Source organism: Heterodontus francisci, chromosome 8 (assembly GCF_036365525.1).
Source record: "Heterodontus francisci isolate sHetFra1 chromosome 8, sHetFra1.hap1, whole genome shotgun sequence".
In the NCBI taxonomy this organism is placed as follows: Eukaryota; Metazoa; Chordata; class Chondrichthyes; order Heterodontiformes; family Heterodontidae; genus Heterodontus; species Heterodontus francisci.
In genome coordinates this window covers 11,668,227-11,695,479 of record NC_090378.1, presented here as the reverse complement: position 1 = coordinate 11,695,479, position 27,253 = coordinate 11,668,227, and the positions used below count along the sequence as shown (strand labels likewise).

At 44.7% G+C, this 27,253-nt stretch overlaps 1 protein-coding gene across 1 annotated transcript in view; it reads right to left on the bottom strand.

Annotated features, from left to right (window-relative positions):
- ttll7 (tubulin tyrosine ligase-like family, member 7) overlaps positions 1–27,253 on the bottom strand; it is a 323,437-nt gene that overhangs the window by 48,340 nt on the left and 247,844 nt on the right. Inside the window, exons 16-18 of the mRNA XM_068036341.1 lie at positions 25,778–25,949; positions 10,239–10,516; positions 6,173–6,307 (exon numbers count right to left, since the gene is read on the bottom strand). Of these exons, the coding sequence (XP_067892442.1) occupies positions 6,173–6,307; positions 10,239–10,516; positions 25,778–25,949 (585 nt within the window). The remainder of the gene's footprint in view (positions 1–6,172; positions 6,308–10,238; positions 10,517–25,777; positions 25,950–27,253) is intronic.

The window sequence follows — 27,253 nt, the reverse complement described above, 5'->3', positions numbered from 1 at the left end:
TTCCCCCACCACGTCACAGGTGCAGATCTAGGTGGTATTGGCAAATATTTGATCTTTGAAGGCTAGAGAAGGGTTCCGTGTGAACTTGGGCAGTTGGTCCTAAGAAGAAACTAAAACTGCCCCAGCATCACCTTACACTGGGGGCTGCATGTAATTTTTATTTAGATCGTGAACTCTTGTTATTTTGGGAGGGGGGTGGGTGGTGTCAAGGTCCCAATTCAGGCCTGCACATTCATCCATTGGTCAGGGACTCCTGGTGAGACTTTGGAAGCAACCACACAATTTGATGGCAGCAACATTGAGGCAAATGGAATGTTGGCGTTTATTGCAAGGGGAATTGATGGTTTACTGCAGCTGTACAGGGCCTTGGTGAGACCACATCTGGAGTGCTGTGTACAATTTTGTTCTCCTTATTTGAAAAGGGATATAATTGCATTAGAAGCAGTTCAGAAAAGGTTCATTCAACTCATTCCGGGAAGGACTTATCTTTTGAAGAAGGGTTGAAGATGTTGGGCCTATCCCCGTTGGAGTTTAGAAGAATAAGAGGTGACCTTATTGAACCATCTAAGACCCTGAGGGGACTTCATAGAGTGGATACTGGGAGGATGTTTCATCTTGTGGGGGAGTCTAGAACTGGGGGACACAGTTTAAGAGTAAGAGGTCTCCCTTTTAAGACGGAGATGAGGAGAAATGTTTTCTATCAGAGGGTCGTTGGTCTGTGGAATTCTCTTCCGCAGAAAGCAGTGGAGGCTGGGTCTTTGAATTTATTCAAGGCTGAGTGAGATAGATTTTTGATAGAGAAGGGAGTCAAGGGTTATGGGGGGAAGACAGTAAAGTGGAGTTGAGATCACAACCAGATCAGCCATAATCTTATCGAATGGCAGAGCAGGCTCGAAGGGCCAAATAGCCTACTCCTGCTCCTAAGTCCTATACAGCATAGAACGGAGCTATTTGGTCCATTGTGCCTGTGTTGGCTCTTTGAAAGAGCTATCCAGTTAGTCCCATTCCTTTACTCTTTTCCCATAGCCCTGCAAAATGATTCTTTTGAAGTATTTATCCAATTCCCTTTTGAAAGTTACGATTGAATCTGCTTCCACTGCCCCTTCAGGCAGCGCATTCCAGATCACAACAACTTGCTGAGTATAAAAAAATCCTTCTCATCGTCCAAGAAGGAACTGAAAGAAATCAATATTAATAGAGAAATGATGTTGGGGAAATTGATGGGTTTGAAGTCCGATGAATCCACAGGGCCTGATGGTATGCATCCCAGAGTACTTAAGGAAGTGGCCCTAGAAATAGTGGATGCATTGGTGGTCATCTTCCAAGATTCTATAGACTCTGGAACAGGTCCTACAGATTGGAGGGTAGCAAATGTAACCCCACTATTTAAAAAGGGAGGAAGAGAGAAAACGGGAATTATAGACCAGTCAGCCTGACGTTGGTAGTGGGGAAAATTCTAGAGTCCATTATCAAAGATTTTATAGCAGATCACTTGGAGAACAGTGGTAGAATCGGGTAGCGTCAGCATGGATTTACAAAAGTGAAATCATGCTTGACAAATCTACAAGAATTCTTTGAGGATGTAACTAGTAGAGTTGATGAGGGGGAACCAATGGATGTGGTTTATTTGGACTTTCAGAAGGCTTGCAACAAAGTCCCATATAAGAGATTAGCATGTAAAATTAAAGCGCATGGGATTGGGGGTAGTGTGTTGCGATGGATAGAAAATTGGTTGGCGGACAGGAAACAAAGAGTAGGGATAAATGGGTCTTTTTCCGAATGGCAGGCAGTGACTAGTGGGGTACAGCAGGGATTGGTGCTAGGATCCCAGCTATTCACAATATATATTAATGAGTTAGATGAGGGAACTAAATGTAATATCTCCAAATTTGCAGATGACACAAAACGCGGTGGGAGGGTGAGTTGTGAGGAGGATGCAGAGAGGCTTCAGGGTGATTTGGACAAGTTGAATGAGTGGGCTAATGCATGGCAGATGCAGTATAATGTGGATAAATGTGAAGTTATCCACTTTGGTAGCAAAAACAGGAAGGCAGATTATTATCTGAACGACTATAAACTGAAAGAGGGGAATATGCAGCGAGACCTGGATGTTCTCATACACCAGTCGCTGAAGGTAAGCATGCAGGTGCAACAGGCGGTTAAAAAAGGCCAATGGTATTTTGGCCTTCATAGCGAGAGGATTTGAGTAAGGGAGCAGGGATGTCTTGCTGCAATTATACCTTGGTGAGGCCACACCTGGAATATTGTGTGCAGTTTTGGTCTCCTTATCTGAGAAAGGATGTTCTTGCTAAAGAGGGAGTGCAGCGAAGGTTTACCAGACTAATTCCTGGGATGGCGGGACTGACGTATGAGGAGAGATTGAGTCAGTTAAGATTATATTCGCTGGAGTTCATAAGAGTGAGGGGGGATCTTATAGAAACCTATAAAATTCTAACAGGATTTGACAGGGTAGCTGCAGGAAGAATGTTCCCGATGGTGGGAGAATCCAGAACCAGGGGTCATAGTCTAAGGATTCGGGGTAATCCTTTCAGGACTGAGGTGAGGAGAAATTTCTTCACCCAGAGAGTGGTGAGCCTGTGGAATTCGCTACCACAGAAAGCAGTTGAGGCCAAAACATTGTATGTTTTCAAAAAGGAGTTAGATATAGCTCTTGGGTCTAAAGGGATCAAAGGGTATGGGACGAAAGCAGGAACAGGCTACTGAGTTGGATGATCAGCCATGATCATAATGAATGGTGGAGCAGGATCGAAGGGCCAAATGGCCTACTCCTGCTCCTATTTTCCATGTTTCTATGTCCCTCTGGTTCTTTTGCCTAATATCTTAAATCTGGGTCCTCGGGTTATGGAACCTCCTGCCAGGGGAAGCAGTTTCTCTTCATTTACTTGATCAAATACTTCATAATTAAATCTCCCCTTCTCTGCTGTAAGGAAACTATCTCAGCTTCTCTGGTCTCTCCAAATATTCTAAAAAAAAATCTTCTTCCAAAACTGCACATTCCTGCAGTAGATCTGAGTAACTAAGACTTATTTTGTCATACCACTTTCCTGAGGAGCTATCTTCCCTGCTGACATTTTAAACAGTAAGACATCAAAAGCACCATCGAAAGGAACAGAAACCCTTTCCAGCATCCATTGATTCAGGATGAAAAGATTAGATACATTCATAAATGAACAATGAAAAGAAACAGTCCTTCTATTACTATTTAACTAATGTTAAAAGAATGAGTGTAGCTTTTATTGAAAAGGTGCCTTTAAGAGGTAAGTCCCTTGATACCAAACCTTTCATCTCACTAGACGTTTTGAGTTCATGAATAGAACTATTTAGGCAAAAAAAGTACTTTGCTCTGAGGTGTTCCCACCAGACTATTGTCTTGTCAGATGAAAGGATCCATTTCAAAGGCTTTGGCTTTTTAAGGAGGTGCATCTAATTCAAATTGTTCCCAGATGTTTTTCTTCATCCCCAGTATTTCATTATCACTAATTAAAGTCTTCAGTTGCCCGATAGTGCCACTCAATTAAATGAGGAAGCCCATGGTCTGAGCTGGAAAGGATGATCTCAGTCAGAGCACATCCTGGGCCCAGTTCCAGGAGGGCAAAATCAGCCATTGCTATTCAGCGACCTCTGCTGGTTTAGCAGATGTGTTAACATTGGCTGAGAATAGGATTAGATTGAAGTATCCTGCCCATTAAGTTACAGGCATGGGAGAGACAGTCCATGAGACTTTGTAGCTGAGTTTCCGTGTGACTCATGGACTGTCTCTCCCACGCCTGTAACTTGTTCTCCTTTACTACATGGTTGGTATCTTTGCATCTATGAAAGATGATGGACATGCAGCAAACAATCCACTTAGCTGGGGTGTCTTCTCTTGGTGCACATTTGCTGATGGCTGTGAAGGCCAATCCTTGAGAGGCAGGTTATGCCACAAGAGCTGCACGTGAAGCTGCCATGTGATGCTGCGAGTTGTTGTTTTTGACGTTGGCACCTGTTCCCAAGCTGCTGCAGCCACTGGTCATCGTGGTAGTGCACACACTAAATAATACCCCACTGGATGTGGTTTGCAAATTCTGCTACCTTGGGTCCATGGTAACAGCCAATCTCTCCCTTGATGCAGAGCTCGATACACACATGGGGAAAGCAGCTGCCACTTTTGGCCGACTCATGAAATGATAATGGGATAACACCAAGCTGACCCTTAGGACCAAGCTGAGGGTTTAGAAGGCCTGTGTTCTCAACACCTTGCCAAATGGCAGCACAATGGCGCAGCGGTTAGCACTGCAGCCTCATAGCTCCAGCAACCCGGGTTCGGTTCTGGGTACTGCCTGCGTGGAGTTTGCAAGTTCTCCCTGTGACGCTTGGGTTTCTGCCAGGTGCTCCAGTTTCCTCCCAAAGACTTGCAGGGATGATAGTTAAATTGGCCATTGTAAATTGCCCCTAGTGTAGGTAGGTGGTAGGAGAATTGTGGCGATGTGGTAGGGAATATGGGATTAATGTAGGATTAGTATAAATGGGTGGTTGTTGGTTGTCAGATTTGGTGGGCTGAAGGGCCTGTTTCAGTGCTGTATCTCTCTATGACTTACAGCTACCAGGAAAAGAAGCTCAATCATTTCCATCTTTGCTCTCTGTGACCCATTATGGGTATCTCCTGGTAGGACAAAATCACAAATATGGCAGTCCTCACAAATGCAGAGCTCCCAAGTGTGTTGGCACTAATCAAACAGAGGCAGCTTCGGTGGATTGGACACATCCACAGGATGGAAGATGGTTGCATACCCAAGGACTCTCTGTACGGTGAGGTACTGGAGCCAGATGACCAGTGGGGGGCCTAAAGATCAGCTTCAAGGATGCTTGCAAGTGTGACATGAGGGCCCTAAATGTTGACTATTGCACTTGAGAGTCACCAGCTAGCAAAGGAGGGAAATGGCAACATCCTGTGGACTGGTGTGCATTACCATGACAACCAGTGGCTACAGCAGCTTGGCAACAGGTGCCAATGTCAAAAACAACAACTCACAGCACTTGTGGTAGAACCTGCCTCTCAAGGACTGGCTCCACAGCCATCAACAAGGGTGCACCAAGAGAAAACACCCCACCTAAAAGAACTGTTTGCTGCGTGTCCAGCATCTTTCATAGATGGAAGGATGCCAACCAATCCTGCCCACCATTCTCCCCTCGGGTGGAATGGGTCTGAGCTTGGTCCTCCCTCACAGGCACACACACAGAATAATCACTTGTGTAAGACACCGGTGACCAGCTGGCTGCTGTGGAACCATATTCAAGGAAGAGTCCACACCTTTAGAAATCTACAGTGCAACTGAACTAAAAGGCACAGAACATGAAAAATAGGAACAGAATTAGGCAACTGCTTGGGGGAGGCAGTGTTGTAGTGGTAATGTCACTGGACTAGTAATCCAGAAGCTTGGACTAATGCCCTAGCGACACAGGTTAAAATCCCACCTCGACAGCTGGTGGAATCTAAATTCAATTAAATAAAATCTGGAATTGAAAGCTAGAATCAGTAATGGTGCCACAAAACTATCATCGATTGTCATAAAAACCCATCTGGTTCACTAATGTCCTTGAGGGAAGGAAATCTGCCATCCTTACCTGATCTGGCCTACATGTGACTCCAGACCCACAGCAATGTGGTTGACTCTTAACTTCCCTCAGAGATGGCCTAGCAAACCACTCAGCTCAAGGGCAATTAGGGATGGACAACAAAATGCTGGCCTTGCCAGCGATGCCCACACCCCAAGAAAGGTTTTTTTTTAAATCCAGAGCATGAAAACTGGACATATGAAGACAGATTTCTGGATGGGATGGGAGTTGTTTAGCAGGATATCAGAGAAAACCCTGGAGACCTGCAATGTTTTTAGTTGTTTACTCCATTTCTCTCAGGGTTCAGATTTATAAATTAAGCTTTTTTTTTTAATTCAATGTGGCTAAAAGAGCAAGTCAGAGGCTAGGTAGCTTACCACCACCTTCTCAAGGGCAATTAGGGATGGGCAATAAATGCTGGCCTGGCCAGCGATGCCCACATCCCATGAATGAATATAAAAAATGTTGGTTGACAGCAAATCCTACAATAAAAAAATCACTTGAGAACACTGCAATGGCAGCTGCAGATCTCAGCCAATGCCTACTGAACACTCACTTCATCCAGGAGAACCTCAGCTTCCTCGTTTGATTTCCCTGGGAATTTGATTCTCATCTCATTGAGGGCCATCAGCATTTCTTTGGTCAATTCTTCCTCTTGTTCCTTTGTTCTAAAATTCAGAAAGGAGATGCGCTAGAAGTGAAGAAAAGTAGTCAGGGTTAGAACATTGTGAATTTGCGGCTATCGCCATTAAGCAGAACAGCCAACAAGGACACTGAGATGTTAAGTTCTGTTAATATCTGTTGACCGAGGGATCGAAGTTGTGGAGATAATATCAGAACCCAGCGGAGGCAGGGCAAGGAACGCAGACCCAGAAATTCCACTGGGCCTCTCCACTAGACAGCAGAACCTCAATGCACTGACCCCCAGGCCAAGAGTAGACTGCAATCAATCACCTTTCCCTCTTAAAGTTTGGGGTCTTTCAAAAGTCCGAATTGAAACTCACACCAGCCCTTTTCTGGCAAGGGTTCCGCTCATGCATAACAAAGGTGCAGATCCGCAATACCCCTTCTACCACCTCTGCCATGACCCCTTAACACGGTGGCCCATGTCCTCCTGCCAGGAATAAGTTCCAGTCCAAATTCCTGTCCGCAGAATCTGACTGGGATGGATATAAATAGATAAGTAGATAAATAGATAATCAAAGAACACAGAAGGAGGCCATTCAACCCAGAGTACCTGTGTCAGTTCTATAAAGGAGTGATAGAGTCACAGAGATATACAGCACAGAAACAGGCCCTTCGGCCCATTGTGTCCGTGCCGGCCATCAAGCACCTATGCATTCTAATCCCATTTTCCAGCACTTGGCCCATAGCCTCGTATGCGATGGCATTTCAAATGCCCATCTCAAGAGCTAGTTAATTCATAGAAAGTTTTACAGCACTGAAGGAGGCCATTCAGCCCATTACGCCAAAGTTCCTAAGGAATCTGATTCTCCCACAAGGAAACATTTCTCATTTTCCCTCTACTCCTTTTGCCAATTATTTTAAATTTATGACCTCTGGTTACCGATCCACTTCCTGAAGGAACAATTTCTTCCTATTTGCTCTATCAAAACCCCTCATAATTTTGAACCCCTTGATTAAGTGTTTCCTTAACCTCCTCTGCACTACTGAGAACAATTCCAGCTTCTCTAATCTCTCTATATAATCGAATTCTCTCATTCCTGGTATCACCCTGGTAAACCTCCTCTATATTTCCAAGGTCTTAACATCCTTCCAGAATTGTGCATTTGTGAATATGCAGCTACGGGTCCCTCTGTTCTTGCCCAACTTCTCTTAAAATAATACTCTGTTAGGTTACAATGTCATGTTGTTTCTCCCAAAGTGCATCATTTCACACTTACTAGTCTCACTCCACTGCTCTTTCTCCAAACCCTCCAGATTTTCCCTTTTCAAGTACATATCGTATTCCCTTTTGAAATACATAAATGGTCTTATTTAATCAGAAGAATTCTTCTATAACAGGCTGATTATCAACAACAACTTGCATTTATATAGCCTCTTTAAAGTATGAAAATGTCCCAAGGTGCTTCACAGGAGCGACTATCAAACAAAATTTGACACCGAGCCGCATAAGGAGATAATAGGACAGGTGGCCAAAAGCTTGGTCAAAGAGGTAGATTTCATGGAGTATCTTAAAGGAGGAGAGAGAGGTGGGAAGGTTTAGGGAGGGAATTTCAGAGTTTAGGTCCCAGGCAGCTGAAGGCACATCTGCCAATGGTCGAGCGATTAAAAGCAGGGGTGCTCAAGAGGCCAGAATTGGAGGTGTGCAGATATCTCAGAGGGCTGTAGGACCGGAGCAGGTTACAGAGATGGGGAGGGGTGAGGTCAAAAAGAGACTTGAATATGAGGATCAGAAACTTACATTGAGACATTGCCATGTAAAATGCTCAACTGTAACCTACGGGCATTAGAGGAAGTCCATTTTATCACAAAACATGCAGACTTTACCTCGCCCTACATAAGAAATAGGAGCAGGAGTAGACCATTCGGCCTCTCAAGCTTGCTCCGCCATTTAATAAGATCATAGCTGATCCGATTGTGGCCTCAACTCCACTTACTGCCTTCTCCCCCTCCCCCCATAACCCTCCACTCCCTTGTAGATCAAAAATCTGTCTAACTCAGCCTTGAATTTGTTCCATGACCCAGCCTTCATTGCTCTCTGGGGAAGAGAATTTCAAAGATTAATGACCCTCTGAGAGAAGAAATTCGTCCTCATTTCCATTTTAGAAGAGAGACCCTTATTTTCAAACTGTGCCCCCAACTTCTAGATTCCCCTATGAGGGGAAACATCCTCTCAGCACCAAACCTGTCAAACCCCCTCAGAATCTTATATGTTTCAATAAGATCACCTCTCATTCTTCTAAACTCCAATGAGTATAGGCCTGACTTGCTCAACCTTTCCTCATAAGATAAACCCCCTTGTCCCAGGAATCAACCTAGTGAACCTTCTCTGAACTGCTTCCATTGCAAGTATATCCCTCCTTAAGTAAAGAGACCAAAACTGGACACAGTACTCCAGGTGCAGTCTCACCAATGTCCTGTCCAGTTGTAGCAAGATTTCTCTACTTTTATACTCCATCCCCCTTGAAATAAAGGCCAACATTCCATTTGCCCTCCCAATTATTTATTGTACATGCATACTAACGTTTTGTGATTCATGTACAAAGACACCCAGATCCCTCTATACTGAAGCATTCTGCAGTCTCTCTCCATTTAAATAATATCTGCTTTTCTATTCTTCCTGCAAAAATGGATAACGTCACATTTTCCCACATTATACTTCATCTGTGAAATTTTTGCCCACTCACTTAACCTATTTATATCTCTTTGCAGACACTTTGTGTCCTCCTCACAACTTGCTTTCCTACCTATCTTTGTATCGTCTGCAAATTTGGCTATAGTACACTCGGTCCCTTCATCCAAGTCATTAATACAGATTGTAATTGGTTGAGGCCCCAGTAGTGATCCCGATGGCACCCCACTCAGTTAGAGTTTGCCAGCCTTAAAAAGCCCCATTTATCCCAAGTCTCTATTTCATGTTAGCCAATCCTCTATCCATGCTAATATATTACCCACAATACCATGAGCTCTTATCTTGAGTAGTAACCTTTTATGTGGCACCTTATCAAATGTTTTTTGGAAATCCAAATATACTACATCTACTGGCTCCCCTTTATCCACCCTGCTTTTTACATCTTCAAAGAACTCTAATAAATTTGTCAAATACGATTTTCCTTTCATAAAACCATCTTGACTCTGCTTGATTGTATTACGATTTTCTAAATGTGCTGTTACTACTTTCTTAATAATGGATTCTATCGTTTTCTGAGTGACAGATGTTAAATTAACTGGCCTATAGTTTCCTGCTTTCTGTTGCCCCGCTTTCTTGAATAGAGATGTTACTTTTACAGTTTTCCAATCCGCTGAGACCTTTCCAGAATCCAGAGATTTTTAGAAGATTACAACCAATGCATCCACTATCTCTGCAGCCACTTCTTTTAAGACCCTAGGATGCAGGCCATCAGGTCCAGCCTTTAGTCCCATTAGTTTTCCTAGTACTTTTTCTCTAGTGATTGTGATTATTTTAAGTTCCTCCCTCCTTTTTGCCTCTTGATTTTCTGCTATTCTTAAGATGCTTTTTGTGTCTTCCACTGTGAAAACAGATACAAAATACTTGTTCAAAGTCTCTGCCATTTCCTTGTTCCCCATATTAATTCCCTTCCCAAGGGCAATTTGGGGGATGGGTAATAAATGCTGACCTAGCCAGCAATGCCCACATCCCATGAATGAATAAAAAAAGTCTCATCCTCTAAGGCTCCAACACCTATTTTAGCTACTCTCTTCCTTCTAATATGTTTGTAGAAGTTTTTTACTGTCTATTTTTATATTTCTTGCTAGTTTACTCTCATAATCTAATTTCGCCATGAGTCAATTAGCTATTTCACAGTCAATGTATAACAAAGTTTTGAGGCCAGATCGACAAGACAAAACAGAAAATGAGGTGCAGGTCATCAGTATGGTGACTAAGTTAGCCTTTTAGTGATAGCGTTAATGCTTACCGGTGCAGAATAGATGGTGCCCAGGCTGCTAGCATGTGGCATCCGCTGGGTGGTCATATTACGATTCAGAGATTGTGACCGTGTGTCAGAAGGAAGTCTGGACGAGGGCACTGTAGGTTTGGCAGAAATGGATCGGGGCTCTGTTACATGTGAATGTGAAGCCGAGGTAGAGATTGAGCGAGGGCAGGATATAGAGCGTCTGATTGGCACAGATGTAGTTGGCAATACTGAAGGGGCTGGTTTTGTGATTGAGGTTGGAGGCTTCCATTGTATCCTATCTGAAAATAAATGTGAATAAAATATAAAGTGTTAGATAGCATTTGTCAGTTTATCTTAGCAATTTTCTCATCACTTATATTGTTCCTTGTATCGTTCTTGCCTCATTTACTTCCATGACTTCCGTTGGTGGGAAGCATGACCCATGGCTTTTCCCCATCAGACTCAAGGTTGGGAATTTTAATTCCTGGCTGGAAACGTGGTCTTTCTTTCAAATATTCGGATGGCAGAAGACTGATCAAATCAGCTCTGCCCATCAGCCCAATTTTAACAGCCGGGCCTCATTGTGCACACTGCTGCCTGACTGCCTGCCCCAGAACGGGAGGGAGGGAACAGAAAGGTGGCAGCCCAGAGGCCTAACTTCAAGGCCTGAGGTAAATGTGGGGACAGCACTTCTTGGTGGCCAGCTGTTTGCGAAGAGTGGGTGGGAGTGAGGGGCAGGGAAGGCCTACGTCTTCCTTGTGGGGCCTGGAGCAGCACTCCCACTCCTTTTGGCTCCAGGAATGAAACTTTTAAACTTAGCTGGAAAGGCCTCTTGGCATTCCGACATGGTAGTAACTACCAGGACGACCAGTGTCCTATTGACGTAATAGGACCCCGGCTCAGGTGGGCGCCTCATTTGCCTGAAAAATTAGCCATTTTAAAATTGGAACTCCACTTTAATTGCGCCCCCCCCCCCCCCCCCCCTTATCTAAATTCATCTGGGTTTTATGTGGAGGTTAAAATTCCCCTCAAGATACAAGTTACTGCAAAATTCATTTAGATGTGACAGTCAAGCTATATTCGTCATCCGCTAAGGTATACTACTTTACCTCAGTCTCTGTAACTGTTCATAAAATTCATCCTATGTTCGCTTGGCCCACTCAAAGACTCTGAATTGCTCAGTTGCTCAAGAGTGAGAAGTCCGCTGGAACACTCAATAGTGGTTGACAAACGAAGACGCCTAGCCTGCCGGTAAGTCACTCGGACAAAAATGCTCCCTCTGGCCAGGAAACAAACATTTTCAGTAGATTTTCTTGAGAGTTGGCGCTCTTTGTTTCCACCACTGCTACTGGCATAACAGGAGTATCCTAGTGCAGTCTACCCAACCAGACAGGATGGCATTCACAGCTGGATTTTGATGATGAGTTCTTTCTGACAGAAACTGGTTGAGATAGATTTACTCCCTCATCACTTATGGCCCATTTCACTCTGCTGTCACTGTGGCTGCAGCAGTCCATCCACTGGGCTTACTCCTGAGTACTCGGTAGCACTCTCACCTTGAGTCAAAAATTGTGCGTTCAAGACCCACACCAGAGATTTGAGCACAACAGCTTGGCTGACACTCCAGTGTACTACTGAGGGAGTGCTGCACTGTTGGAGGTGCCGTCCTTCAGATGAGACATTAAAGTGAGGCCCCATCTCTCCTCTCAGATGGATATTAAAGATCCCATGGCACTATTTTGAAGAACAGTGGCCTGGCCTCAACCAACATTACTAAAACAGATTATCTGATCACTGTGGCATTGCTATTTGTAGGAACTTTCTGTATGCAAATTAGCTGCCGAATTTCTTACAACAATGACTACACTTCCAAAATGATTCATTACCGGTAAAGCTTTTCTGGGAAATCTTGAGGTCATGGAAAGAGCTATGTAAATGCAAGTCTGTCTTTATTTGCAATGCAAAATAGGGTGCTATGACAATAGGACTCTGAATGCTATTATAGGATATCCTGGGTGAAGCTTGTGCTGTACCCACTCTATCTATTATCAGCTGGAGGCCTGCGATCAACCCCATTGCCTTTGTTTACACTTCTCCTGCCCACAATTCCCCCTCCCCACTCCCACCTATCCAGGAATTAACTGTAGCTGCCCGAGATTCCAGTGCCCCACAACCAGCAGCAAATTCGGAATGCCCATTTGGCATCTGCAGCTCGCCAGTCAAATTCAAGTTACGCCCAAGCCTCAAATTCGCAGCAGCCTCTTCATCACCGGAACGGTGGAGGGGGCAGGGGAGTGGTGGTGGGGGGAGGGCGCGAATGCACCTCACTGGTCCTCAACCTGATAGTCACTGGCCCAGCCTAGTTTCGGCTGGAACCTCCCTGCTGTGACCTCTGCTGGGAACTCAGGATTGCCCCCATGTGCTCAAACACCTTAGATCATCTGAGCAAAGATATCGTCAAAAAGGAGGGAAAAATATATTTTTTTAAATTTTAAAGATGTAAGGTGAAGCTGAAGACAAGGATGGAGCTGGAACACAAATCTAATTTAGGGCAACCTGAGATAACATCTTCCAAACCTGTAAACTACCTACCCCACCTGGACTGCAGTAGTTCAAGAAGGCAGCTCACCACCACCTTCTCAAGGGCAATTAGGGATGGGTGACAGATGCCCATTGCCACTGGCAGCCATATCCTGAGAATGAATTTTTTTTTTTAAACTAGGAAATTTCAGCACCAGTGATCAGATAACCACTATCTTAAAAAGTTAAAGAACCCCATTCATTTTTACAGTTTATGTTAACCCATGTGGCTTCAGCTTTCTGCTGCTCCCTGTGTTAGCAACCTTGTAAACATATCGGGGGAAAGGTTCTCCCCAATGCTATTTTTAGTGAAATTATAAATGTCTTCTTAAAGGTAGTTGCTTCCCGATCAGGGGTGATATTGCACTGGGAGGTTTCCCACGCTTATTACTTCATGGCAGATCCACAGCCACCCCGGAGAAACAGCGTGACGGTTTTCACATCCAGATTCCCCAGTGTTTCCCCAACTCTTGTGCCAAAATAAACTGACAACAAGCAGAGGAAAAAACCCTTCAGTGGAGATTCACCCACCTTCATCATCCCCAGCTGACTGAATGAAAATTAAAGAAAGAATGAAAGACTTGCATTTATATAGCGCTTTTCACAAACTCAGGACATCCCAAAGTGCTTTACAGCCAATCAAGTACTTTTTGAAATGTAGTCATTGGTGTAATGTGGGAAACGTGGCAACCAATTTGCACACAGCAAAATCCCACAAACAGCAATGTGAGAATGAGCAGATAATCTGTGTAAGCGATGTTGCTTGAGGGGAAAATGATGGCTTGGACTCGAGGGATAACTCCCCCGCCCGTCTTCAAAATAGCACGGTAGGATCTTTTACAGTTGTCCATCTGAGAGGACAGGCAGGTTTAACGTCTCATAAAGGCCTGCTCAGGTCTGCAAGTGAGACCTGACCCGAACCCGATAGAACCCCATCTGCCCCTGAGTCCGACCCAGCCCGAGTCCTTCCATTTTTTCCCGCGCCCGACCCGACCCTGACCATTAGTTAACTTGCCTTCCATTTTTCATTTTGTTCCTTACCTGCGCAAACTTAAAATAACTGTAACAAAACCACCTTTAAAGTCCAAAAAGTAAATTAATATTAAAGTCGCTTACCTGAGGTGATGATAGAGCGTGTCCGATCTGGCCTGACCTGACCTGACCTGAACCCAACATGTGTCGTCAGGTCCCGTCGGGTTCGGGTCAGGTAACCGGCCTTTAACGTCTCATTCAAAAAGACAGCACCTCCAACAGTGCAGCACTAGGAACATAGGACTTAGGAGCAGGAGTGGGCCATTCAAACCAGCTCCACCATGTGTTAAGATCATGGCTGATCTGATTGTGGTCTCAGCTCCACTTCCCCTACCTCAGTGCTGCACCAAATTGTCATATTTTGCCCTGGAACCTCTGGAGCGGCAGTTAAACCCACAACTTTTAGCCTCAGAGAGACAAGTGCTACCAACTGAACCACAGCTGACTGAGCACTTTGACTTCTGGGGATGTAGAGAGAATCACGCAAATGCATTAGACAGTGCCCTCACCTCCATGACAATCTCATGAAAAGCTGATGTCATGGAATATAATGGAGGAAGTATCCCGGCCCACATGCGGGCCAGATCACTTCAGCTACATTAAAACAAAAAATATCACTATCATGTAACTGTACTCCGTTTCCTAATGGTGACTTTGCACTTCAGACATAGGCAAGGCAATAGGCCCTTCAAGCTTGCTGTAGCCATCAACTTTGTGCTCACTGACCTACATTGGCTCCTACTCTGACAACGCCTCGATTTTAAAATTTTCATCCTCATGTTCAAATTCCTCCCTGGCTTCACCCTTCCCTATCTCTATGGCCTCTTTCAGCTCTGCAGCCTTCTGAGATCTCTGCGCACCACCAATTCTTCTCTCTCAAGCATCCCCAATTTTAATTGCTCCACCATTGGTGGCTGGGCCTGCAGCTGCCAAGGCCCTAATCTCTGGAATTCCCTCCCTGAACCTTTCCACCTTTCTACTTCTCTCTCCTAATTTAAGACGCTCCTTAAAACCTATGCCTTTAACCAAAATTTTGGTCACCTGTCCTAATATTTCTTTATGTGGTTCAGTTTTAAGTTTTTGTCTGATTACACTCCTGTGAAGTGCCTTGGGACACTTTACTACATTAAAGGTGCTATATAAATGCAAGTCCCTATTGTTGGTTCTGAGGCATGAAATATTGAGAGAGGCAGAGAGGTTTAGAGAGGGAATTCCAGAGCTTAGGGCCCAGGCAGCTGAAGGCACGGCCACCAATGGTGAACTGATGGAAATCATGGATGCATAAGAGGCCAGAATTGGAGGAGTGCAGAGATCGAGGAGGGTTGCAGAGCTGGAGTAGGCTAGGTGAAGCCTTGGAGGGATTTGAAAACAAGGGAGAGAATTTGAAAATCAAGGCATTGCCAGGCCAGAAGCCAATGTGAGCAGTAAGCACAGAGTGATGGGAGGAGCAGGTTTTAGGGAACTCCTGCCTCCCTTATGTACTCATTCTCTGCGCTTCCTCCATATCACGTCATGTCCTTATGTAACTAATGAGTGGATACCCTGCCCAGGAGACAATAATATTTTATTGTAGGCCCTCCAAGCAGTGCTAAGTGTGCATTGGGACCTCGGTAGCATCTTCATCAGCCTTATCCATTACACCTGTATTTCTGCATGGTCCATAACAGTAGACTTTGCGCCGTAGAAAGGGCAATGGGTATCTCCCCATCACACAAGAACTATTAGGAATCATAGGTGAGAGTTGTGTGCAGCACTGGAAGTCACAGATGGGAGTTCACCCACAGGGGGCATGGCTGAATCTTTGTCAAAGGCCCTTAATGCTGCAGATTTTGCTCTTTTAACACCTCAACTAATTGTACATCCATGGCCTACTGGGGAATGCAACAAGTGTTTTCCTCATACTTTATGTGAGGGTGTTTTCCCTGGTTTTGCGATTAATTGACATACTGTGGGTTTCAGCATTATTTCCCCTTGTGCAATCCACTTCTCCAAGTTAGAGTCATTCCCTAGTGATCTCTCCACTTAAACTGTGGGCAACTGAACTATCTCTGTTTTAGTGTAATTTTTTTTATTCTTTCAGGGGTATCACTGGCAAGGCCAGTATTTGTTGCCCATCCCTAATTACCCTTGAAAACTGAGTGGCTTGCTAGCCCATTTCAGAGGGCAGTTAAGAGTCAACCACATTGGAGTCACATGTAGGCCAGACCAGGTAAGGATGGCAGATTTCCTTCCCTAAAGGACATTAGTGAACCCAATGGGTTTTTAACGACAATTGATGATGGTTTCATGGCACCATCACTGAGACTAGCTTTCAATTCCATATTTTTCCATTGATTAATTGAATTTTTATTAATTAATTGAATTTAAATTCCATCAGCTGCCGAGCTGGGATTTGAACCATGTCCCCATGGCATTAGTCTGGGCCTCTGGATTACTAGCTCAATGACATTACCACTACACCATCGTCTCATATATACGCATTTACATATATTAATTAAAACTTTGGTTCAATTGTAGCTTTCAAAAGCATATATACTTAAACAATTTTCAGAGCTATGGGGAAAGGGCAGGGGAGTGGGACTATTGGATACATACGAACATATGAATTAGGAGCAGGAGTAGGCCACTCGGCCCTTCGAGCCTGCTCCGCCATTCAGTAAGTTCATGGCTGAACTGATTACTCCACATTTCCACCTACCCCCGATAACCTTCCCACCTTGCTCTTTCAAAGAGCACACAATGGATATAGCGTGTTCCATCTGCAAGATGCACTGCAGCAACTCACCAAGGCTCCCTTGACAGCAACTGCCAACCCCGCGACCTCTTCCACCTGGAAGGACAAGGGCAGCAGATGCAATGGAACACCACCACCTGCAAGTTCCCTTCCAAGCCACAAACCATCCTGACTTGGAACTATATCGCCGTTCCTTCACTGTTGCTGGGTCAAAATCCTGGAACTCCCTTCTAACAGAACTGTGCGTGTACCTACACCAGATGCACTGTTGTGGTTGAAGGCAGCGGCTCACCACCACCTTCTCAAGAACAACTGGGTGTAGGCAACAAATGAAAGATTTAACAAAAGAGCCTGCAGAGGCAAAAAGGGCTGAATGGCCTCTTTCTGCACCGCATGATCCTATTCCATGGTTTCAAAAACAGCAGGGAGTTCTCCTTGTCCCTGTCAATATTACCTCCCTCAACCAACTCCACCAAAACAGGTCAACTGGTCGCGACTGTTTACTGAATTTTGATGGTGCAGAATAGCTGCTGTGTTTATCTCAGTTACACGCTTCAACAAGTATTCTGTTTTGTGAATCAGGTGGCGCAGCGGGGTCATAAACACAACAAATGTGGGAGCATAAAAAGCAATGGATTGTGCAGAGAGCTCAAATGTTCCAATGTTAGCAGTGCTGTGCAAATGCAAATATTATTAAAGGCTTCGGCAATCATGCATAGGTTATTTTTTATTTATTTTCTATCTATCTATATATATATCTCTCCAGCAAAAAATATAAAAAATCTTGTAAGCGGACTTCTGTTGGATACAAAGATGTTTGTGGACAGGTTTGAATGGAAGTTTGTTCTCTATGCCTGGAAATTTCATTCGACTCTGACTCTAAGTGCCACTCCTATTGGATCAGTTGCTTCTCATAGCCTTCTCTCTTCCCACTTTAAATTGGGATAGCGTTTCCCCTTCACACCACTACTGTTTTTAGCTTTAGAACCTCTCGTTATCCCCCTTAGTGTGGACCCAGACATGACGAACCTGCCTGTGAAAGGACAAAGTTCACAAATTGAGTCTACATACACACAACATTCTCTTTTTTTTTTTACATATTTAGGATCCCAAATCATCAATACTGCCAACTCTATAGAGTTTGGTAACATTATCAGTCTAAGGTAAACCTGAAGACTTCACTTTAGACTGTTGAGTTTTTTTATTGAGTCTGCAGCTGAAGGTTGTCTGTCAACGTTTCAGGTTTAAACCGTTCAAGAGTTAAATTTAGTGTTTCTGTTCCCATCGTCTGTCTAAAATGAGGAGGGTCAGGCTAAATGGTCCCAAGATTTCTTCCCATTATAGTGTGTGCTGTTAAATTAAAAGCTAGGGCGAACTGATTGGTTTCCATGGTTTTCCTTATCTGTCCCCAAACAGCAGCCTTTCTTTGAGTTTGGTTTCATTTCCATAAATGCGCCCTTGTCTCCTGGATCCACAAACATACAGATCAGCCTTCAAATGAACGGATGTTGTGACATAAAGAAAGAACTTGCAGGTCAATTGCTCCTTTCATGACCTCAGGATGCTCAAAGGGCCTTACGGCCAATGAAATGCTTTTGAAGTGTAGGTACTCTTACAAATGTAGGAAATGGGCCTAACCACTGGTGTAGGGCCTACTGTTACTAAGCTGGGAGGAGCAGGGAGAATTTTGACAGAGGCATGGAGCCTGCGGCCTTGGAGCCATATGTAGTCCTCAAGCCCTGGTAATCAGACCCTCAACGCCTTGGCCAACTCAATGACCGTATTTCCTAACTACTGCCCTGCCCCGTTTGAATTTCGGGGCCCTAGAGGTTTGAAAAGGGTTGTTGGTAGCACTGTTGCCTCATTGATTGAAACACGGAGACTTATTAATATTAGCAACTCAAGAACATGGATTAATGGGAACAAGGATTTAACCATCTTATTTGGTCCTTGGGAACTCCCTGGTATGTACCTATGTGACCCACAAAGACAAAAAGCTTGGATACCTCTATACTAGTAGATTTGTTGTAAATGCATTATTGCTTGCCAATCAATCGACCGTTGAAAGGACCCTAAAAGTTGGATGAAAAAATAAATAACAGCAGTAATTAAACTCAAATGGAAGTAGGCTTAGTGCTTGCAAGAGATGAAGAACTTGGGTGTATAGCTTGACAGGACATCGGTTGTAAAATAAAACTAATGCAATTCCAGGTTTCATCACAAGACCAATATAACTTAATAGTCAAAAGTGCCAATAAAACCTTAAGAAGACCTCAATTGGTGAGTGGTATTGGACTCCACACCACAGCAAGGATATTATTGAGGCTTTAGACTGACCAGGAGGATGCTTGGTGTGAGAAGTCACAAATACAAAGAAAGGCTCATAAAATTGTTTTTTTTTTATTAAAACAATGCAGATTACACTGTGTGTGGATGCATTACCAAGGCAGGTTAATGGAATGAAGATAGAGATCAGTCATATCTAACTGAATGGTGGAACTGGCTCAAGGGGATGAACCCCCTACCCCCGTTCCTATGTTTAAAATATTCCCACTGTCAAAAGTTCAAGGTTATATGGCAATACATGAGTTTGCATTGGCACAGTGGTAACATTCTCTCTGCTGAGTTAGATGTTTGTGGGTTCAAGCTGTAATCTAGAGACTTGTGCACATATTCTAGGCTGATACTTCATTGCAGTGCTGAGGGAATGTTGCACTGTCGGGAGGTGCCGACTTTCGGATGAGACATTAAACCAAGGCACTGTCTGCCCTCTCAGGTGGCTGTGAAAGATCCCATGTCACTATTTCCAAGAAGAGCAGGGGAGTTATCCCTGGTGTCCTGGCCAATATTTATCCCTCAATCAACATCTCTAAATAAACAGATCATCTGGTCATTATCACTGCTCGTGGGAGCTTGCTGTGCACAAACTGGCCATCAAGATTTCTACATTACAACATTGACTACAGTTCAAAAGCACTTAATTGGCTGCAAAGTGCTTTGGAATGTCCTGAGGTCACGAAAGATGCTCTATAAATGCAAGTTCCTTCTTTTAACAGAGACAAAGGAAGCAACTTACAGTCTGGAAGAGAGAGGCCCAATTTCTCACTATGGCCTAGAAATTCAGACACACCCATCCATATATGCCCCATGCCTTAATGTTGAGAGTAAAGGCTCCCCAGATATTGGCAGCCATCTGCCAGCGATAAGGAGTGCAAGATCGAGCCGCCGCTAACATCACAGCAGCCCTCAGACAAAGGGGACGAGGGTCAAAGAGGCCAGGGTCGTGGGGGCTGGGGATTGAGGGGGCCAGGTCTTGACAGAGGAGGCTGGGGACTGAAGAGGCCGAGGATTGAGAAGCCAGAAGGCGGGAGAGGAAACCAGGAATCAAGCGGGCCGGGGATTGAGGGAACTGGGGGTCGAGGGCCAAGGGTTGAGGAGGCTGGGGGCTGAGAGTCGCGGGGGCCAGGGATTGAGGGGACAGGTTTCAAGAGGGTAGAGATCAAGGGTCTAGAGGGCCAGGGACTGAGGGGGCAGGTTTCAAGAGGGAGTTATCCCTGGTGTCCTGGGGGCAGGTGTCAAGGGGGCCAGGGACTGAGGTTCCCAGGGCTCATGGGGGTCAGGGGCTAAGAGCCTTGGGGTCAATGGGGCCTGGACGGGAGGATGAGGATGGGAGGCTGGGGGTCAGAATTAGAGGTTGCGGTCAGGATTGAAGGCTGGGATTGGGATCAGAGATGGGGGTCAGGATCAGAGGCCGGCATGGGGAAAGATGGGGCTTGGTTGAGGACACAGAAGGGTACGATTACCTCTGGCTGGAATTGGTTGCGGGTTTCTTGCTTGTCATGGTGGGGGCTTAGTAGGTCAGTTAGTGCCTGAAAAACTGGCACTACATGGCCAAATCTATACACCTATACATTTAACCCCGTGTCTACTGATATTATTGGAGTGGGAAAGGTACAAGTGATTTTATGTATAAGATACTTTGAAAAATAAGTATATCCACATCAGCTGTCACCCTGGTCCAGGTCCACAATTGTGACCCAGTGGTGCCAGTTTGAAGTCTTTTTTAATTCTTTCACGGGATGTGGGCATCGCTGCCAGGCCAGCATTTGTTGCCCATCCCTAATTGTCCTTGAATTAATTGACTTGCTCGGCCATTTCAGCTGGCAGTTAAGAATCAACCACATTGCTATGGGTCTGGAGTCACATGTAGGGCAGACCAGGTAAGGAACATCGGAACACAGGAAATAGGAGCAGGAGTAGGCCATTCAGCCCGTCGAGCCTGCTCCGTCATTCAAACAGATCATGATTGATCCTCTACCTCTACGCCATTTTTCCTCACTATCCCCACATCCCTCAATGTCATTAATATCCAGTTATCTTTCGATTTTTGTCTTGAACATGCTCAATGATTGAGCTTCCACAGCCCTCTGGGGTAGTGAATTCCAAAGATTCACCACCCTCTGAGTGAAGAAATTTCTCCTCATCTCAGTCTTAAATGGCCTGCCCCTTATTCTGAGACTGTGTCTCCTGGTTCTGGACTCACCAACCAGAGGAAACATTCTATCCACATCTATCCTGTCACACCCTGTAAGAATTTTCATAAGAAACAGGAGAAGGAGTAGGCCATTCAGCCCCTCGAGCCTGCTCTGCCATTCAATAAGATCATGGCTGATCTGAAAATTAACAACCCGCTGAGAGAAGAAATTCCTCCTCATCTCTGTCTTAAAAGAGTGATCCCTTATTTTGAAACTGTGCCTCCTAGTTCCAGATTCCCCTACGAGGGACAACATCCTCTCAGCATCCACCCCGTCAAGCCCCTGCAGAATCTTATACGTTTGAAGAAGATCACCTATCAATGAGATCACCTCTCATTCTTCAAAACTCTAGAGAATACAGGCCCAGTTTCCTCAATCTCTCCTCCTAAAACAATCCCGCCATCTCAGGGATTAGTCTGGTGAACCTCCATTGCACTCCTTCTATGGTGAGTATATCCTTCCTTAGATAAGGAAACCAAAACTGTACACAATACTCCAGCTGCAGTCTCATCAAGGATCTATACAATTGCAGCACGATGTTTATTTTTTTTTATTTAGAGATACAGCACTGAAACAGGCCCTTCAGCCCACTGAGTCTGTGCCGACCAACAACCACCCATTTATACCAATCCTACATTAATCCCATATTCCCTACCACATCCCCACCATTCTCCTACCTACATTAGGTGCAATTTACAATGGCCAATTTACCTATCAACCTACAAATCTTTGGCTGTGGGAGGAAACCGGAGCACCCGGCAGAAACCCACACGGTCACAGGGAGAACTTGCAAACTCCACACAGGATGTACCCAGAACTGAACCCAGGCCGCTGGAGCTGTGAGGCTGCAGTGCTAACCACTGCGCCACTGTGCTGCTCAAGTCCCCTTGCAATAAAGGCTAATATACCATTTGCCTTCCTAATTGCTTGCTGCATCTGCATTCTAGCTTTTAGTGACTTATAAACAAGGACACCCAAGTCCCTTTGGACATCAACACTTCCCAACCTCTCACCATTTAAGAAATACTCTGCCTTTCTTTTTTTTAATATAGAAACATAGAAAATAGGAGCAGGAGTAGGCCATTCGGCCCATCGGGCTTGCTCCGCCATTCAAAAAAGATCATGGCTGATCGTCTAATTCAGTACTCTGTTCCCGCTTTCTCCCCATATCCGTTGATCCCTTAGAAATTAATATATTTATTTCCTTCTTGAATATATTTAATAACTTGGCCTCCACTGCATTCTGCGGTAGAGAATTCCACAGGTTCACCACCCTCTGAGTGAAGAAATTCTCCTCATCTCTGTTCTAAATGGCACACCCCATATTCTGAGACTGTGACCCCTGGTTCTGGACTCCCCTGCCATCGGGAACATCCTCCCTGCATCTAGCCCGTCTAGTCCTGTTAGAATTTTATAGGTTTGTATGAGATCCTCTCTCATTCTTCTAAACTCTAGTGAATATAGACCTAGTCGACCTAATCTCTCCTCATACGTCAATCCTGCCATCCCAGGAATCAGCTTAGTAAATCTTCTTTGCATTCCCTCCTTGGCAAGAACATCCTTCCTCAGATAAAGAGACCAAAACTGCACACAATACTCCAGATGTGGTCTCACCAAGGCCCTGTATAACTGCAGTAAGACGTCCTTGCTCCTGTACTCAAATTCTCTTGCAATGAAGGCCAACGTACCATTTGCCTTCCTAACTGCCTGTTGCACCTGAATGCTTGCTTTCAGTGACTGGCGTACAAGGACACCCAGGTCTCGTTGCACCTCCCCCTTTCCCAATCTATCACCATTCAGATAACAATCTGCCTTTCTGTTTTTACAACCAAAGTGGATAACCTCACATTTATCCACATTATACTGCATGTGCCATGCATTTGTCCACTCACCCAACTTGACCAAATCACATTGGAGCCTCTTTGCATCCTCCTCACAGCTCACAGTCCCCCCAGCTTTGTGTCATCTGCAAACTTGGGAATGTTACATTTAGTTCCCTCACCCAAGTCATTATATATATTGTGAATAGCTGGTGCCCAAGCATTGATCCCTGCGGTACCCCACTAGTCACTGCCTGCCACCCAGAAAAAGACCCGTTTATTCCTACTCTCTGTTTCCTGTCTGTCAACCATTTTTCAATCCATGCCAGTATATTACACCCAATCCCATGTGCTTAAATTTTGCACACTAACCTCTTTTGTGGGACCTTATCAAAAGCCTTCTGAAAATCCAAATACACCACATCCACTGGTTCTCCCTTATTTATTCTACTAGTTATATCCTCAAAAAACTCCAGTAGATTTGTTAAGCATGATTTCCCTTTCGTAATCCCATACTGACTTTGCCCAATCCTGTTCATGCTTTCCAGGTGTCCTGCTATCACATCCTTTATAATAGACTATAGCATTTTCCCCACTACTGATGTAAGGCTAACTGGTCTGTAATTCCCGGTTTTTTCTCTCCCTCCTTTTTTAAATAGTGGGGTTACATTTGCCACCCTCCAATCTGTAGGAACTGTTCCAGAGTCTATAGAATTTTGGAAGATGACCACCAATGCATCCACTATTTCCAGGGCCACTTCCTTTAGTACTCTGGGATGTAGATTATTAGGCCCTGGGGATTTGTCAGCCTTTAACCCCATTAATTTCCCTAGCACTATTTTTTTTTTTACTAATACTGATTTCCTTCAGTTCTTCCTTCTCATTAAACCCTTGATTCTGTAACATTTCTGGGAGGTTATTTGTGTCCTCCTTTGTGAAGAAAGAACCAAAGTATGTGTTTAATTGTTCTGCCATTTCTTTGTTCCTCATTATAATTTCATGCTTTATTTTGCCCCACTTAATCAACCTCTTTGTCCTCCTTTGCTGAATTCTAAACTGCTCCCAATCCTCAGACTTGCTGCTTTTTCCGGCAATTTTATATGCCTCCTCTTTGGATCTAATACTGTCCCTAATTTCTTTTGTAAGCCACGGTTGAGCCACCTTTCCGGTTTTATTTTTGTGCCAGACAGGAGTGAATAATTGTAATTCATGCACACCAAAATGGATCACTTCACACTTATTCGCATTATATTCCACCTGCCATGTTTTTGCCCATTCACTTAGCCTGTCCAAGTCCGCTAGAAGCCTCCTAGCATTTTCCTCACAATTTACAGTCCCACCTAGTTTTGCATCATCAGCAAATTTGGAAATATTACATTTGGTCCCCCCATCCAAATCATTTATATAGATTGTGAAAAGCTGTGGCCCCAGCACTGATCCTTGTGGTACCCCACTAGTATCAGCCTGCCACCCTGAGAATGATCCATTTACTCCTACACTCTGCTTTCTGTCTGTTAACCAGTTCTCAATCCATTGCAGTATATTACCCCCAATCCCATGTGCTCTAATTTTGTTTACTAACTTCCTGTGTGGGACCTTATCAAAAGCCTTCTGAAAATCCAAATACACCACATCCACTGGTTCTCCTTTATCCAAGCTACAAGTAACATCCTCAAAATACTCCAACAGGTATGTCAAACATGATTTCCCTTTCATAAATCCATGTTGACGCTACCCAATCATATCATTATTTTCCAAGAGTCCATTTATCACATCCTTTATTTCCTTCCCTGAAGGACATCAGTGAACCAGATGGAGTTTTGCAACAATTAACAGTAGTTTCATGGCACTTTACTGAGAGAATTCCAGGTAATTATGAATAATTGAGTTGAAATTCCACCAGCTGCCATGGTGGGATTTGAACCCCTGTCCCTAGGGAATTAGCTTGGGCCTCTGAATTACAGGTCCAGTGACATTACCACTACAGCACTGTCTCCCCCAGTCGAGCATGATTCATTTGGTTTAGTGTGCTGGCCTTCAGTTTTTCTATATTGGGCCAGGGAATGGGAAAGTGGAGTTTCTGTCCCCTTAGAAGGTTGAGCAGGACATTCCCAAATGAGGTTGGCAGCCCGTGTATCCAGATCCCAGCCCTTTCCAAGTCCTTCTGCTGGACTCCTGACAAGTTATGATGGGAAAGCCTGCGGAAGAGCCGAGGTAATTAGCGGGAAGGCACTTTTCATGTTTGGGCCTACAAAACGGAGTCTGCAGGCAAAGTCTGAAGATCATCAAATTCTTGCCAATGCGGACTTTGCGTCAACAATCCTGAGCCATTAACACCAGAGGCTGGATGAATTTTCATGGGGTTCTCCTGCCCCCTGTCATAGTTTCTGTGGAAACTTTGGAGAAAGGGCCAGAAAGGCGAGAGATTGGGAGGGGACCCCGAAGGCAGAAGTCCCAGCAGATTTACAGCCATGACTCCCACAGTAATCAAGGACAGAGAGTTCCACAGTCGCACCTACTTACTGAATACAGTGAGGGATCAGTCATGCAACTTGGCAGGACACCTTGAGAACGGAACATCCAGGGTTATTTTGGAAGAGTGAGAAGGCGGAAATAATAGAGAAAGGTATGTTAAATCATGGTCGCATAACAAGAGGACTTTTTGACCAAGAGCCCAGCCGACTGCAGGCATTAGAACTCGTGTTGAGGCCTGAGTCCCATTTACCCAGTTCTTCTAATTAAAGGAGAAGCCATGGAAGTGAGACAACCAAAGGACATAAGGAACAATAGGAGTTTTCTATACCTTATAGCATGGCTAGTGTTTATTTAAAGTAAATACAGGCACACTGGGAAACTTACTGGATCGTTCTGGAGATTCATACTTCCTTCCTTTTCGAACATACATCACTTTTTTATCTCTTATTTCCTCTTCCTCTGTGTCAGAACTGCAGCTGCTGTTACCGCTGCTGCTGCTTTCATCCTTGTGCTTCCTTGAGGTGGGCTCTGTGGTCTCAGGCATTGAGAATAGTGGCTGCAGGACACAGAAACAATGGTCACTTTTTGCCAATAAGGTTCCTCAATACATACAGAGAGAGACATCCATTTTCCTGTTCTCTACCACACCTGGGCACCAGGCAGGGAGAGTCCACCAGACATATGCGACCTCTGAAGAGACCTGAACTGCCACCAACCCCTCCCCCCCACCTCCGCTGTACCTTTTGGGTTCAGGTCATTTCCCTAGACTGGACAGTCCTCCAGTATAGACCCATCTCCCAGCAGAGTCTAGCATGTGAAACGGGAGGAGGAATGGGTGGAGATGGGGGAGGGTGTAAAGGTCAGTGAAAATGACCACCAGTGTCAGGGCTTTCTGCCTGCTGTCCAGAAGACCTCCAATGCTCACCAACCACCACCCCCCCGGACGTCTCCTTTCTCATCTCACCTCTGATTGGAGAGAGGATGGGCACAGGCCTTAAAGTCCACTTGATCTGGGTGCCCAGCACTGGTAAAGGAAGAGGACTGAGAATATCCCACTTGCCTCATTACCTTGGCTACCATTAACCTTCACCTATAATATGCGCGAGCAGAGGCCCTGCTCTCCCCTCAAACCTCCAGGGGATGGGGCAGGGGAAGCTCGAGAAATACTGGGGCATATGAAAGGGAACAGAGATGTAACACCATGGGTCATCAACCATATTTTCCACAGTTTCCAACCCTGGGAAGCAAATGCTCCTCGGGCACAAAAGGACAGAAAGATTAGCTCAATATATTCATATGGAAGTCCCAAGATTGGTCAACTTTTCACAAGGTCCCACATGGCAGGTTGATCAGCAAATTAAAAGCTCATGCGATCTCAGGGAAAGTGGTAAGTTGGATCCAAAATTAGCTTAGTGCCAGGAAGCAAAGGGTAATGGTTGACAGGTATTTTTGTGACTGGAAGGCAGTTTTCAGTGGAGTCCTGCAGGGCTCAGTACTGGGTCCCTCTTAATTATGGTATATAACAATGATTTATTCTTAAATGTTGAGAGCATTATGAAGAAGTCTGAAAGTGATACGAGGAATGGCCATGTGGCTGATAGTGTGGAGGAAAGCTGTAGACTGCAGGAAGATATCAATGCACTAGTCAGTTGGGCAGAACAGTGGCAGATGGTATTCAATTTGGAAAGTGTGAGGTAATTTATTTACATAATAAATGGTATGATTCTGAGAAGTGTAGAAGAACAGAGGAACCTTGCAGCGTATGCCCACAGATCCCTGAGGTCACAGGACAGGTAGATAAGGTGGCCAAGCAGGTGTATGGGATACTTTCCTCTTTTGGTGGAGGACTAGAATATAAGA